The sequence below is a fragment of the Panthera leo genome, chromosome B4 (genome assembly GCF_018350215.1).
Source record: "Panthera leo isolate Ple1 chromosome B4, P.leo_Ple1_pat1.1, whole genome shotgun sequence".
NCBI classification, from domain to species: domain Eukaryota; kingdom Metazoa; phylum Chordata; class Mammalia; order Carnivora; family Felidae; genus Panthera; species Panthera leo.
In genome coordinates this window covers 127,426,201-127,442,724 of record NC_056685.1, presented here as the reverse complement: position 1 = coordinate 127,442,724, position 16,524 = coordinate 127,426,201, and the positions used below count along the sequence as shown (strand labels likewise).

The 16,524-nt window shown below is 48.0% G+C and overlaps 1 protein-coding gene across 1 annotated transcript in view; it reads left to right on the top strand.

The window, feature by feature from the left end:
- The window catches only part of LARGE1 (LARGE xylosyl- and glucuronyltransferase 1), a 539,877-nt gene that overhangs the window by 495,957 nt on the left and 27,396 nt on the right, over positions 1-16,524 (top strand). The window contains exons 11-12 of the mRNA XM_042947656.1: positions 1,654-1,817; positions 12,380-12,658. Of these exons, the coding sequence (XP_042803590.1) occupies positions 1,654-1,817; positions 12,380-12,658 (443 nt within the window). The remainder of the gene's footprint in view (positions 1-1,653; positions 1,818-12,379; positions 12,659-16,524) is intronic.

Here is a 16,524-nt window from a genome sequence, read left to right as displayed (position 1 = left end):
CCCACAGCCCCCTGGGGTAGTTACTATTATCAACCCCATTTTACAGTTGAGGAAGTGGAAGCTCAGAAGGGTTAAGCAGCTCACCCAAGATTGTAGAGGTGTGAGTGGGATAGAACCAGTAGCCTCGGCCACTGTGCTGCGTCTGCTTCTTGACCCAAGGCTGAGTGAGCATCCTTCCCGGAGAGGCAGCTTGGTGGCAGACCCAGGTTCAACCTCCCTGAGTGACCTCAAGATCTCGAAACTGCTTTTCATCTGTCAGATGAAGCTGTACATGCCTCATTGGAGGGCTCCAAGGGATCACATGCACCCGCCACCTTGCAGAGAGCCTGGTGCATGCTTGTTTGCTGTCCAAAACGTTTTCAGCCATTACAGACCCTTGAACTGCAAATACAGGAGCAAATAAAGGGCTTAAGAAGGATCACCTTCTATGTATAGCATTAGAGGATATGGAAGGAAAATTAGAAGGACAGGCCTTAATGCACAATGATTACAGTGTATGTGCGGCAAACATTTCTCATGTGTGCAGCACATGAATATTAAGCACCTGTCATGCAATGGGCACAGTGCTAAGGGCAATGGTAAAGTGTCACCATGGCGCCACGGAAGTTACCCTTGATTAATTTCGGTTCAAACTAATGAGTGCTTTAGCGGAGTTATGAATCAAGTGCTCTTGGGGCACAGAGAAGTGGACCCAGCTCTACCTGGCAGGGCCAGCTACGGTCTCACAGACAAAGTGTCCTCCATTTCCATCCCCCAAAAAGCTTCTCTCCTGCTTCTGCCCAGTCCATCTACTCTGCCCCCACACGTCCACTGATCTAATTTCTATCCCTGCTGAAGTTCTTTTACTTTTCATTGCAAATCTTCGTCAATGAAGTAGACACAGTCACCCTTGCCTGGGAGGGACATGGTGGGATTGGCATGACATGGTTGTGTGTCAGGCAATTGTGCATCCTCAGACAAATCTGGATATTGTGCGTCTGCATCTGTCAATGTTAGATGCTAAGTCTTTGGTTCCCTATTGGCAGGTCAGCCTGCTCTTACATGCTGGATTTGGAAGGCAAGTAGAGCTAAGAACTTCTACAGGCAGATTAAGAGAGCATGACTTCCTGAGAGTTAGAAAGAAGAAAGAAGAGTGGATGCCAAGACTCTGATTAAACTTGGATAGAATGAAAGAAACAGATTTTTAAATTTTGTTTGGGGGTTGGTTTTGCTTTTCTCTCACAATAGCTGGTATAGAGATTGAAGTCTGTAGCTCTAGGCGGGAGAAAAGCATCAGCGCACACAAAGGCACTGCTGCATTTGGATTTCAGTACATTCTGCCCTGTTATCTGAAATTGTTGTACTAGGTCATCTACCAAAACATTTTTCTGTTTATAAGAAGTTTGTGGTTGCTTATATGTTTGTTGATGATAACCACCATCATTCTCAGCTGAGAGAGGCTTGTTTCTCAGATCGTGAGATCTTCATGGCCTTCATTTCTTCGTCATGGCCTTTATAAAATTAAATTGCCAAGGAAACTAAAAACAGTGATCCTGTCTTTCTATGTGTGACCCATCAACAACGTCTAATGAGTAACCACCTCAGGCAAGGGCAGGCTCCTGGCTCCTTGGGGCTTCCCTTTCTGGTCCCATACCCCTTTCTTCTATCTTTCAGCTCCAGAAGCAGCTCTCTGAGCTGGATGAGGATGACCTGTGTTATGAGTTCCGGCGAGAACGATTCACTGTCCACCGAACCCACCTGTACTTCTTACACTATGAGTATGAGCCCGCTTCAGACAACACGGATGTCACCCTGGTCGCTCAGCTCTCCATGGACAGGTATGCAGATGGGCCCTGCCTTCCCCACAGGGCCCTCCCTGCAGCTCTATACCCAGTCATACGGAGAAGGGAGAGATGGCTTCACAGGCTTAGGCTCAGGTCACAGCCCTCTCCAGCCCTGAAACCCAAGGGCTCTTGTCTTCCGGTGAGGGTGGTGGTTTTGAGGATAGAGTAAGAAGAACAGTGGTCTACTCAGACTACCTGAAGGAAGAAGGGGTGTGTTATAGGGAAACACATATTCTGGAACCACTATCACTGCTGGAAAACAATTGCTGTTTCTTTTCCTTAGTGGATTGATGCAGCAAACATCCATCAACCCCTTATCAGGAAGTACTGACGTGATTCCACCCTTATGTGGCTTACACTCTAATGCACTGATTCTCAACCTTGGCTGGGGACAAATTGAATCATGTGGGGAGCTCTTAAGTTCACCTTCAAGCTCTGTTGCACACCATTTAAGTAAGAATATTTGTGTGGTAGAGACCTTGCATTGTTTTAAGTTTGAGATGTGCAGCCAGGGTTGAGAACGTGGGGATAGTGGCATAAATAGCAAAAAATAGTTGAGTAAAATGATTATAATTGTGATACGTGCTTGGAAGGAAAAGAGATTGATAATAACTATGATAAGAGAGGGACCTTCTTTAGGTGATGTGGTCAGGGGAAATCTTTATAAGGACGGGACATTTCTGCAGGGATCTAAAGGATGAGAAAAGGAGGCAGGTATGTGGGTTGCTGAAAGAAAAACGTTTCCAGGTGGATAAAATAGCGAGTGTAAAGGCCCTGTGGTGAGAAGGGTCTTGCAACATTCAAAAACGTGATAGAAGAGCAGTGGCTGAAGCCTAGCAGGAAAGTGGCATGAGAGTAAGATTATAGAACATTAGAAACTCACAAAATATTCAGATTTTATCCTAAGGGTGGTGAGAACTTAGTGAAGACATTTATACCAAGTTATATGATCCAGGTTAGGTTTTTGAAAATCTCTCTCTGGCTGCCAGGAGGTATATGGGTTCAGAGTCCTGAGGTCACGCATTCAAGGCTATACTTTTCTTTGCCTGGGTGTCCTATGTGTCTCCTTCCCACCTCGAGTGATCAGCTTTCTCTTTGATTTACACATGGTTCACAGTGGCTCCCTAGCCCCAGCCTCCTTCATATCATTCCCCCTCACCTCCCACAGTTGGGAAGGGAATTTGATTGGCTCACTCTGTCTTTGAGTCACCTTGGAGATGCCTGTCCAGCCTATGGATGAGACTCCATGGGGTTGTTTTCAGTATGAAAGGAGTTAATGCCTGTTTTCAGGATTAAAAGAGTTAAAACAGTACTTGGCACACTTGTTAGGTGTTCAATAAATGTCAGTTGTTATTAGTTGGGACTGATTGAAGACTGTACAAGCCAATGAAGGGGTAAGCACTCAGACATGAGAAGGTTCACACATAGTCCAAGGAGTGAGTGAGCGGAACCTGGCATCGAGAGACATCTGGAATGAGTCGAGTTCAGTGTGGCTTATGGAAGCAGGCTCCTCACTGTGGGAGTGCCACTGTGTGTTGGCGAATGCTTGCTTATGGAATTAAGTGGCTCCATTGGTTGGGTGTTTCCTGGATATTAACAGGCTCAGGGCTCCTGTGCAGAAATACACAGAACTTGCTGAGCATAACAGGTGGCAGGTAGAGATGAACTGGGACTCAAAAGGAGAGCACAGAGGTCCTTGTACCAGCTCTGTCCGGACCTACCGTGTGACCTCAAGCAAGATTTTCCCTTCCTATGGCCTCCGTTTCCTAATGTCCAAAACTCGTGTGACCACTCAGCAAATATTGTGTCGGCATCTACTGCTGTGTTGTACCAGGCTTTTGTGAAGCTGGGGATATTTATGAGAAGACGCCATGTTTGCCTTCAAGGAGTGTATAGCGTATTCATGGCTCAGACGGTGTGTGTGTTATCTATTGTTGTAGAACAAACAACCACAGATGGAGCAGCTTAAACACACACTTAGTATCTTCCAGTTTGGGGGATCAGGAGTCTGGATACGGGCTGGCAGGATCCCCTATTTGGCTCTCAGGACTGCAATCCAGGTGTTGGCTGGGGCTGTGATCTCATGGGAGTCTGGGTCCACTTCCCAGCTCATTTGGCTTTTGGCAGAACTCATGCTAGGACTGAGGTCCCCATTTCCTTGCTGGCTTTTGGGTTGAGGTCCTTCTGAGCAATAAGAGGCCACCCCTAGGTCTTAGCCTTGTGGTTTTCTTACAGCCTGGCAGCTTACGTCTTCCAAGCCAGCAGGAGACTCTGCAGTCTGTTGTATCACGTAATCCATGGGAACAATATTCCATCCCTTTCCCTGGGTTTGGCTCACACTCAAGGGAGGAGGTTATACAGGTCTATATGTCAGGGGGGCAGGAGTTGGGGGGCCCAGCTTAGAATTCATCTTTAGAATTCTCACTATAGAGAAGATGCTATGAGAGGAGCCCCCATCCCAGCCTGGGGGCAGAGAAAAGAAGAGACAGGGAGTGCGTCCAAAGGGAGGTGTTGCCTACATTGAGCTGGAGGCTGAGTAGGTGGGCAGGAGAAAGCGCACAGGGAAAGAAGGAGGCTTCCCAAGGTGGAGCTAAGCGTATTCATGGGACAAAGAGGACCCCAGGCCCATGGGGAACACGCAGGCTTGAGTGTGGTTAGAGTCTCGGGGATTGGTGAGGAAGAGGAGATCAGATGAACATGGCCAGGTAGGATTACAGAGGGGTTTGGGATGCCAGGGCCGGTGCCCCCTGCCCCTGCTCAACCCTGTCAAGCTCCCTGTGAGGCTCCGTAAGGGCCTGACCAAGACCTGAGCCCCAGAGTCACCCCTAAACTTCTATGTCCCTTGAGCTCCTCACCCAGCCTTCGGTTGGGGTATGCACGCTCTCCCCTCACCAGGCAGCACTTTAGTGAGTGACCTGGCCATTCCAGTCTCCTCATTTCTTTTTCCTTTTCCTCTATGCCATTTAAAATGAAAATAAAATCTAATCCTTAATATTCATGCTGAATGATGTTTGAGATTGGCCTTCTATATTCTTCAGGCAGCATAAACGCACGTCAGGCCCCTCAGATGGGTTCCCTGAAGCTCAAATACTATAATCTGCCCAGGTGAGTGAGTTTCAGACAATTCCAGGTTCTCAGCTCTCAGACCATCCCTGGTTTTCCTTGGTCCAATTCATGCCTCCTGTTAATACATTCAGTTTATCAACAAAATATGCTGAATCAAGATTAGTAGCTATCTGGTACCTCCAAACTCAGGAGAAAATGAAAGAGGTAAATCTGGCATCCTTTCTAATCTGAATAAAGTGGTCTGACCTTGAATAACTTGGTCTCAGGAATCAGACACTGTGGGGTCTTGGTGGTACTGCCACTTCTTGACTTTGACCCTTGAACAAATCACCTCTTTTTTTTTTTTTTAATGTTTTATTTATTTTTGAGAGAGACAGAGTGTGAGCGGGAAAGGAGCAGAGACAGAGGGAGACACAGAATCTGAAGCAGGTTCCAGGCTCTGAGCTGTCAGCACAGAGTCCTGTGCGAGGCTCGAACTCACGGACCGCGAGATCGTGACCTGAGCCGAAGTCGGACGCTCAACCGACTGAGCCACCCAGGTGCCCCTGAACAAGTCACCTCTTAAGCCTTGGTTTCCTCATCTGTAATCTGGGAATGCTAATAACAGTAGCTCCCATCTAAGGTTGTTGTAATGATCAGGTGAGATAGTACATACCCAGGACTTAGCCCTGGTGTGTGGTCAGAGGCTCCTTATCATTTGATAGCACCGTTGGCCAAAATCTTAGTATTTGTGGTAATGCACAAAAGGACACTCGTCTCACAAAGAGCTCTGGGTTCAAATCCCACCAACTCCATTACTCTTCAGCTGGTGATCTTGTGCAAGATCACCACTTGCACTTTGGTTATCTTTCTCCTTCTATAAAAAGAGTTAAAAAAAAAATATTTGCCTCATAGGGTCCCAATTAGGATTAAATGAGAGACTGTCTGTGAAAGCCCTTGGCATATATTTGCCTTCAATAAATGCTTACAGATCTCAAAACCCTGACCACAGCATCTGCACATGTATGTATTTAGGAGCGGTGAAGTGATGTGGGAACAACAAAAAGAAACATCTGGGTTCAAAGCCCATTTGCACCACTTACTAGCTGTATGAACTTGGGCAAGTTACTTAGGCTTTTTGAGCCTCATCTTACTTATCTGTGAAGTGGACAATACTGTCAGGGTCACAGATTGGTGTCAGGTGTTCTGAAATAAGAGGCTGTGGAGTGCTCAGTGAGATGAGGTCTACAACAAATGCTAGTTTCCCTTTCCTTAGGTTGTTTTTTTTTTTTAACCTCTATACTAGCTGTGGAATTCGCGATCTGGAATTTATAGACAACTAGAAAATTGTTTAAGTGATTAACACCCCACAGCCATCCTTCTGTATGCAGTTGCCATCAATAAAAGGATCCAGGCAAAACAGAACTGCTCCTGCTAGTGCTGGCTGGAAGCATCCTCCCAGCTGGGGCTGCAGGACCCCGGCAGGCCCCCCTCTCCCAGCCCTCTGAAAAGAAAACCCTGGCCCCTCTCGCATCTGCCACAAACACTGACCACAGAGACCTTCCCTTCAAAGCACGCACATCCCTCGGCATAGCAGGTGCATGATCCCCTCCCCTAATGCGTTGTGACAAGTGTTGCCATCCTAACAATACCCCAGAGAGCCCAAGGAGTTCCACACCCTAACGAGAGATGCTTAGCGGGACATAATAAAAAATTATAGAGCAGTACCACAAGCCGATGGAGACGGTAGGAATTCCTCCTTCCGCTTCATCCTACACATCCAATTATGATGCAGCAGGCTGACTGGTGCCTGTTGGATTGATTCTTAATTGAAGAAACATTCCGGGTGTGTTTGTAAACCTTTGAGTCAGAAGTAGGCCCTACGTGAACGCCACAACGAATTAGGGGAGCCGGCACACAGGCTCCCGTGTCCGGCTCCCTCTAGAATTCTGTTCAGAAAGAATGAATGTCGCCTGCCACAGCTATGAAACCGGCAGGTTTGCTCTCTCCCAGCACACGGGAGACGTCCCTCCCATCCTAGCAGCACACGAGAACGGTCGATAGGAGGGATTCTGGTCACAGCATCCTTGCCACCTGGCCAGGAGAGCTTGCTCTTTCGTGTTCCTTTGACAAAGTTATTGACATACTGAATATAGCTCCAGGGAATCCTGTGGTTGATGGGTCTTCTCTGCCTTCTGTGAGTGGAGGAAGGGATGTTAGCTGAGGTGAAGGGGGCCCTGCTTTAGATCACCCAGGAGCCTGTTAGAGAGACAAATCCTTGGCCCCACCCAGACCTAGCCAACAGCAACCTCTAGAGTGGGGCCCAGGAATCTGTGTTGTAATAAACCTCCCAGGTGATCTTGAACATGCTTAAGTTTGAAAAGCATCGTTCAAGAGAGTGGAAGGTAATCCCTTCTCCATGTAACAGCCAGAGTGATCTTCTAATACAGATCTTCCTTAACATCCAGTGGCTGGGGCTATAGCTCAGTAAACCCATCATAAGCTGAAAAGATCGTAAGTCAAACATGCATTTAATACACCTAACCTACCACACATCCTAGCTTAACCTCGCCAACCTTACATGTGTTCAGAACGCTTACCTTGGCCTGCAGTTGGGCAAAACCATCTCACACACAGCCTATTTTATAATAAAATGTCAGATGTATCATGCAATTTTTGGAATAGTGTACCAAAAGTGAGAAGCAGAATGGCTGTCTGGGTACAGATTGGTTGTCCGTGTATCAGTTGCTGACCCTTGTGACTATGCAGCTGACTGAGTGTCGCGGCCACGGCTGCCCAGCATCACGAGGGAGCATCACACAGCATGTTGATACCCCGGAGAGGAAATGCAAATTCTAAACCCCAAGGATGGTTTCTACTGAATGCACCATCATAAAGTTTAAAAATTGTGTTTTGTTTTTTAAATAATTGTTCTAAGTTTATTTATTTAGAGGAGGGGTAGAGACAGAGAGAGAATCACAAGCAGACTCCGCGTGGTCAGCACAGAGCCTGATGTCAGGCTCGAACCTACCAACTGCGAGATCATGACCTGAGCTGAAATCAAGAGTCAGACGCTTGACCGACTGAGCCACCCAGGAGCCCCAAGTTGAAAATTTGTCAAGTCAACCCATCATTAGCTGGGATCTGTCTGTACATCAGGTCACCATCTTTAAAAGTCTCTGATGATTTCTCACCACATTCAGAACAGTATTACAGCAGCCTCCGGGCCCCGTGTAACCTGACACTTGCCTACTCCCCAGCGTCTTCTGCCCTTCTGCCCCTCACTCACCCATCTTCCCTCTCTTCTTGCTTGAACATGCTATACCCCGTTATCCCAAAGGCTGCTCCCTTTCTTTGGAAAGCTTCTCACCCTGACTCCTCAAGGCTGGGACCTTCTCCTTACCCAAGTCTCAAATTCATGTGCCCATCAGGCCTTCCCCAGCAGCCGTCACAGTTACTCCATCCTGTTTCCTGTCTTGGTTGCCTTCTTTAGCCCTTCACTCCCTCAGAATCTACTTTGGTTTGTTCTATCTTTTCCCTCCACTGGAAAGAAGCTCCAGGAGCTCAGGAACCTTGTCTTTCTTGTTCATCGCAGGGCCCAGAACGTTCACCTGCACATTATAGATAATAAATATCTGTTGGCTGGGTGCATGTTTGAAAGGCAGAAACAGAACCTAAGGAAGAGTACAGCTGCCATATATTGAGTACCTGCTGTGTACCTTGCTTTGTGCCAGACGCCTCATAGAAGCGTAGTAAGTAGGCTTGTCCCATGGTGGTTGTCACAAAGCTAGGGCCAAGCCCCACCATGTAAGCACGGTTTAACACCTGTGTTTGTGTCCTGTTGGAAGCAAGTCACGTGGCCATCCCAGAATCGGTGTGGGGAGTATTAGCCGAGGGTGTAGATTGAGAGAGAAGAATAACTTATAGCCCTTTGGTGATCTACAGAGGTTATCACTGTCCATGCTGTACATGTGTGGAAATGGAAGCTCAAAAGAACCATCATGACTTGCTCAGGGATACTGACACAGCTCAGAATTCCCACCCAGTTCTGACTCTAGAACCCACGGTTGCACTGCCACACCATGCATCCTGCCTTGCTCTGGTGAACCAAATTGGCTGTCTTGTAGGGAGTGAGTTCCCTATGTCAGCAGAGGCCGACTGGCATTCTAGAGTCCCTTCCAACCCAGTCTTACAGGTTTCTGACCTGGCTGTCTCCTTGCCTGCTCCCTTGATTCTAGACAGAACACACGAGGCTTCCTGTCTCAGTAGGACTCCCTGGGTGGCCCTGGCCTCAGTCTAGCCCTTCCCGCCATCTCTTTGTCCTTTCCTGAGCCTTTGTCCTCCCCTTCCAGACATGAAGCAATGGTGGAAGTGGAGAAGAGCATGGGGCAAGAGAGTCGGGACCATGGGTCCTAGCGCTAATGAGCTCTTCCATTCGCTCACTACGTGCTCGCCAAGCCAAGCCCCTCTCCGAGGCTGAGCTCTTTGATCATAAAGATGGCATAATCTAAGAAAACCTCTATGATTCTTTCCAAACTGAAAATTCCATAGTTTCAGAATGAACCTTTGTCTCTTGAACCATTCTCCATCGTCCCTGGTCCTTGCTGTGACTTTATCTTCCAGTGTAAGAGACCAAAGAGTGACTCAGCACAGAACTTTGTGTGGACAAGAGCTGCACAGGGGGACCCTAAGGAACAGGTGTGGGACACGCAACCAGGAGGAGGGTCAAGAGAACGGCGGGGTCTTTGAGACAGACCCAAGACTGAGGAGGAGGAGGAGGAGGAGGAAGGAATGAACGCACAGAAGCTGACACCAGGGGAAGAACACATTCATGTTTGGGGAAACAAGGAGAAGCTGCTTGGGGACATTTGTTTCAGCCTGCCAGCCATCCGCATGGAATAACCATCTGTGTTCTGCGCACTGGAGTCTGACAGACCTGGGTGTAAATCCAGCTTCCCCACTTTGCAGCTACGTGACTTGAAAGAAGTCCCTTCGCCTCCTGAACTTCCTTACCTGTAACACAGTGGTTAGAACCTCAGCTTTAGGGGCGCCTGGGCGGCTCAGTCAGTTAAGCAGCCGACTCTTGATTTCAGCTCACATCATGATCTCACGATTCGTGAGTTCAAGCCCTGAGTCGGGCTCTGTGCCTGCTTGGGATTCTCTCTCTCTCTCTCTCTCTCTCTCTCTCTCTCTCTCTCTCTCTCATTAAATAAACCTTAAAAAAATTTTTAAAAGAATCTCAACTTTATGGAATTAGTGTGAATGTTAAAAGCCAGTAGGGGCGCCTGGGTGGCTCAGTCAGTTGAGCGGCCGACTTCGGCCCAGGTCATGATCTCGCGGTCCGTGAGTTCGAGCCCCGCGTCGGGTTCTGTGCTGACAGCTCGGAGCCTGGAGCCTGTTTCGGATTCTGTGTCTCCCTCTCTCTGACCCTCCCCCGTTCATGCTTTGTCTCTCTCTGTCTCAAAAATAAATAAACATTAAAAAAAATTAAAAAAAAAAAAAGCCAGTAACTGAAAATGTGGCCAGCACACTGGAAGCAGCAGAGAAATGGTGGAGATTTATTGTATCACAATCACATTTTCTGTAGTATCATTATGATAGACCTCAGTCTCCCACTATTGTTCAGGTCCTGCCAGAAAGCTTAGTTTTGAGGCAGGAGAGGTGGGAAAGCTTCGGGCTGGTGGCGGACCGACAAGGAGTGGCTGGGTCATTGTTACTCTTTGTTCGCTGTACTCTTTATAGTAAAGCCCATGTGGGTGTGATGTATAGCACATCAGCAGCACCTGAGAACCTGGAGTATTTGTGTCTCTGTTCTCATGCTAAACCTTTGGCAGAGCTGGCTCCCCACGCAGAAAACTCAGAGTCAAAAACCCAGGCAGTGGGGGACTCCACCACAGGAACTGACCTCTCTTCCCAGCAGACACGCACGCCTCCTACATCGCTGTCCCTCTAGCAACCTCTTCCTTCCACATGTTAGAAATTATTCTTGCCCTTCACTCCCCAGATCTCAAAGGATTTGTACAAACAGCTGTCCCTTCCAAATGCACGGTCCCCGCCCCGCTTCACAGATAGCGACAGTGCGGTGCACGTGGGATCATTCAAAATCCCAGGTTCTCTGAGCCCAGTGGAGAACAGGGTCTGTGGCTTAAGCCAAATGTACATTTCAGGGAAATCAGGCGTTGTGGAGAATGCAGACCCTCTTTGAAAACTGGCTGTGGTCAATTTGATTAGTAAGTATAAAGTATGAGAAATGGAGGGCATTTTATCCTAGTGAATATCTTAATCCCCCGTCATGAAAGAGGAAGCAACCCCAGGCAATGGCAATTCACAGAATTACTGAGAGGAAACTCTGAAAGTCCATCGAGAAAGCCATTGACACAAGATAGGTGTGCCTGTTTTCTTTTGTTTAGAAGCAGGGAAATGCATGGAATCTATTTCCTGGTAATTGTCCGAATAAAGTGGGCATCCGACCAGGAGACTGCTGATTATGTACCTCTTGCTGGGCAGAGAAAAAATTGAAATAGGCTATTGCTGTCTCTTAACCATAGATCCTATCTGCCAGGCACTTCTAATGCCTTTGGGGGGTAAAAAATCTTTATAGATTTCTCTTCATTTTTGTAGAATCCTCTCCATTGGAAGCACCTCTTGTTTTTTCTCTGGGCTTTCTTCTTCCCTGCCCATAATCCTTGGCTTGGTGCCTGTCATGTTGCCTCGCAAAATTGGCTCAGACCCTGAGGCAATAAGGACTCTGACAAATGAAGACAGCGTAACTCCAGGCAAACTTTTGTCCCTGGCATTCACATGTTTTTCCGTTCCCAGTATATGTTTCTTCTCACCGTCTCCGAGGCCCTGTCCCAGTACCCATCTGTACGGGTCTGGTCCACATCCAAGAATCCAAGCTGACTGGACATCTGGATTCCCCGGTTTCTCCATCAGAGAAATGATGGTCATGCACAGGGTTGTTGAGGGAGTTCTGGAAAGGGTCTGGTGCATAGTTAATGAGTCGGTGATCATAGTTGTTATCACCCCTGTTTTAATGCTCCTTGTAACTTATGACCCCAGTTTGGCTAAATCTTCTATGGTGGTCACTGCTTTAGCAGAGCAGTGTGGCTCCTGTACATCTTTGCTGAGAGAGGAGAGGCAACGGAGTTTTGAGCTGGAAGGGGATCTTTATATCATTTAATATAATCATCCCCACCCCCTGTGGAAAGAGGAGTCTGAAAAGAGAAGGCTGATAGTGGGATATGACTGTCAGTATCACACCTTCAATTGGAGGCAGATAAAGACAAGAACCAGAAAGGTAAGTGTCTTTATGGCCATTTTATAGATAAAGGAACTGAGGCTTGGGGATTTGCCCTCATTGCACCGTGATTAATGTTAGAGCAGGGATTTGGATTGGGAGCTGGTTGACCAGGTGTCTGTGGAGGTGGAGTTGCCCCCACCCCCTCAGGAGGCTGGATGGATGGTGCGTGGACCAGGTCCCCGTGGCTCACCTTCCCTGTCTCGTCCAGGCTCCAGATGCTCGAGGCCATCTGCAAGCACTGGGAGGGACCCATCAGCCTGGCCCTCTACCTGTCGGACGCCGAGGCCCAGCAGTTCCTCCGCTACGCACAGGGCTCCGAGGTGCTCATGAGCCGCCACAATGTGGCCTACCACATCGTGTACAAGGAGGGCCAGTTCTACCCCGTGAACCTGCTGCGCAACGTGGCCATGAAGCACGTCGGCACACCCTACATGTTCCTGTCGGACATCGACTTCCTGCCCATGTACGGGCTCTATGAGTACCTCAGGTGAGGACCATGGGGACATCAGCTTGTGCAGGATGCTCCCTAGGCTCTAGTCCAATTCTTCCCTCTTAAAGATGGTCCTCTCAGGTTTGGAAGGGCCATCAGGCAAGCCAGCGTCTTCATTTTCCTGACAAGCAGGCTGGAACCCCACTTTGCATATGGAAATGTTAGTGGCAGAGCTTGGTCTCAGAAACATCTCTTGTGCTCCCAGTCCAATGCTCTTTCTGTAGCTGCTATGAAAACGTGTCGTCCCTCTTCCAGTTTTGGATCAGATGGCCTTCATCTAACCATTCTAGAAAGATCACTGCCTATTCTGTAAAACAGATCAGAGTGATGGTGAAGGCTAACATTTATTGAAGTGCTTGCTGAGTGCCAAGCGCGGTTCTGAGTGCGTGACAAGTAGTTCATTCCCACCCCCTGCAGTCCCTGCGCTGGGGACTATTATTATCTTTATTTTCCGAATGGGAGTGTGTGCAGCTGAGATCACGAGCTGTTAGCACAAGGTTATACACCTACTGCGGGAGCTGGGGTCAGCCGGCCCGACTCCAGAGCCACGTGCTGAATTTCCATCTTGGCTGCCTCTCTGACTGTACAGTGACCCTTTCCAGAAGCTCTGCCCATGTGGAGGGGCAGGCATCCAGCAGCTGGACAGAGCCCTCGGCTCATGTCAGGCATAGATGGCTGTGTGGGGAATGGCATTTATTATGACATAACAACCAATCTGAACTGGAAGGGACTGTTGAATTCATATAGCCCTAAAGTCCCCATGTGAGAAAACTAAAGTCACAAGATGTAAGTGGTCAAGCCTTTTGTTTTGTTTTAATTCTTTACTGCTGGCTTTTGTCAGCACGAATTATCTCTGCTACCCAGTGAGTGTTTGCCTGGATCCAGGTACCATGAGAGGTGGTTTGCACATATGAATTATCCTGCTGGAGCCTCACATCAAACCCAAAAGGCAGGCATGGTTACCCTCCTCAGACTGTGGGCAACCATGAGGCTCAAAGGGGCAGAGTCCCCTGCTTGCTCCAGAATTTGAACCAGTGTCTGTTAAACTCCAAGTGGGCAAGCCACCCTGCTTCATACATGTCTGGCTGCACCCAAACCAGGTAGGATCTGAATCCTTTCTCCCCTGCTCTCTTGCCCTTCCTCCCTCTGTGTGTGTGTGTGTGTGTGTGTGTGTCCGTCTGCCTCTGTCTCTCAGTCTTTCTCTTACTGTCTCCATCACTCTCTTTTTTTTTTTGAAATGTTTGAGAGAGAGAGAGCACGCACAAGCTGGAGGTGGGACAGAGAGAGAGAATCCCAAGCAAGGCTCCCTGTTGTCAGTGCAGAGCCCTACATGGGCCTCGATCTCACGAACCGTGAACTCATGACCTGAGCTGAAATCAAGAGTCAGATGCTTAACCGACTGAGTCACCCAGGTGCCCCTGTTGCTCCCAGGGTTAAAAAAGCCTCTTCTTCCAAAACACTTTCAGCCATTTGTCCTGAAGCCAGAGCACAGGTGTGATCTAAGCTCCCTCCCCACCCTACCCTCTGGAGCCAGGGAAGGCAGCCTGTGTTCTCTGTCCACTCTTCTGAACCGGACTTCCTTCCAGGGTGATTTTGGGGTTTCATAACTTCAATCCCTCCCCTATGCACAGGAGGAGCCCCGTCCAATCTCTCTCTCTCTCCACCAGCAGGGTCTGTGACCCTGGAGCCGCATAACCCTCGGCCAGGGAGGATGGGAGGTGTCTTCCCGAAGAGCATGGGCTTTGGGGCTCCAGGAATGGATCTGTCCTCCGGCTCTGCTCCAGCTGGGCCTTGGAAGCCCAGTGTGTGGGCTCAGGGTGCCCCCGTGTGGCCAGACTGTGTTCTCAGCGCCTGAGTCGTGTAGATCTGAAGCCGCTGCAGCCTGCAGGCTCAGGAACAGACAGTGGTTGGGCCGCCCTCCACCAAGAAAAGAGAGGAATCAGGGTTAGACTGCAGGGCCCGTCCTCCCCCTGTGGAGCTATTCTGCGGGAGCACCTGAGGGGCCTCCATTCCCAGGAGTTAAGGTGAACTGGTCCTCTCTTAAGAGTGTGTGGTCTGCTCCCCACCTCCAAGCACTATTTTCTTATCTTACCTCATGGGCATAACGGTTTTAAAAACCATCACACACGAACAGATTGTTTCTATGTTGTACTCCTATGTTGTACTGATCAAAGACTCTATTAATCTCTAATCAAGACCTTACTCAATATGAGGTAAGCAGTGTTGCCCACTAATTAACATTTTCTTAACACCCAGTCACCTGAGGCTTGGTTGGCCTTTGCCACCTCGTTACAGGAAGGTGCGTGGTCCTCTCAGGGGTTTTGAAATAGTGCACATGGCTTCTACCGCTCTGCTGCTCTCTTCACAGGCCCTGTAGCAGCCCAGCAACCCTACCCTGAGTGAGAAGAAATGATCTTGTCCAATCTTTTTTTTTATTAACTTTTTCATTTTAATTCCAGTATAGTTAACATTCACTGATATATTAGTTTCAGGTGTACAATACAACAGTTCAGCAGTTCTGTACATGACTCAGTGCTCAACATGATAAGCATATCTTTAATCCCCATCACCTATCCCCTGTCCCCCCACCCACCTCCTCGCTGGTAACCATCAGTTTGTTCTCGATAGTTGAGTGTGTTTCTTGGTTTCTCTCTTTTTTTTCCTTTGCTCATTTGTTTCTTAAATTCTACATATGAGTGAGATCATATGATATTTGTCTTCTACTGACTGACTTATTTCGCTCAGCATTATATTCTCTAGCTCCATCTATGTGTAATAAATGGCAAGATTTCATTCTTTTTTATGGCTGATTAATATTCTGTTGTGGGGCATGTGTGTGTGTGTGTGTATATATATACACCATATCTTTTTTACCCATTCATCTATCTGTGGACACTTGGACTGTTTCCGTATGTCTATTGTAAATAACGCGGCTATAAACATTGGGGTGCACGTACCCTTTTGGATTAGTGTTTGTGTATTTTGGAGGTAAATACCCAGTAGTGCAATTACTGGATCGTGGGGTAGTCCTATTTTTTAACTTTTTGAGGAATCTCCACACTGTTTTCCAGAGTGGCTGCACCAGTTTGCATTGCCACCAACAGTGCAAAAGGGTTCCCTTTTCTCCACATCCTCACCAACACCTGTTGTTTCCTGTGCTATTGATTTTAGCCATGCTGACAGATGTGAGGTGGTATCTCATCATGGTATTGACTTGCATTTCCCTGATGATGAGTGATGCTGAGCATCTTTTCACGTGTCTGTTGAGCATCTGGATGTCTTCTTTGGAGAAGTGTCTGTTCATGTCTTCTACCCATTTCTTAGTTGGATTATTTGGTTTTGGAGTGTTGCATTGTATTATCCAGTCTTCTCTTTAAAGTATACATGTGGAAACTGAGAACAGGGAAGCTGTGTCTTGCCCATCTAGAGTGAAAAGACATTGTGACTCTCCTGATTTCTTCCCCTCCATCTTGTCATTCATTTAGTGTATGAACTTTTGTAAGGTACCTACTATGTGCCCCCATGTATGTGAGCCACACAGAGAGGAACTATGAATCCCAGCATTTACAGGCCAGCAGGAATGACCATTAAAGATGTAAATTCTTATTGTTCTGTGAGGGACTGTGCCCCCTCCCAGTGGAATTCACCCAGTCTGGGGTGGGAGGAAGGATGTCCTGAAGAAGATAGATCTAAGCGGAGGCTGAGTGGGAATTTGCTGGTAGAAGTAGCGATGTTCCAGGTAGAAGAGGCTGTCCATTCCAGAGGTGCAGGGTGGTGAGAGCCTTGATGAAGAGAACAGCAAGAGATGATGTGGCCAGAAATGTAAGCCAGAGTGGGTCCCGCAGAACTTCGTGTAAAACATG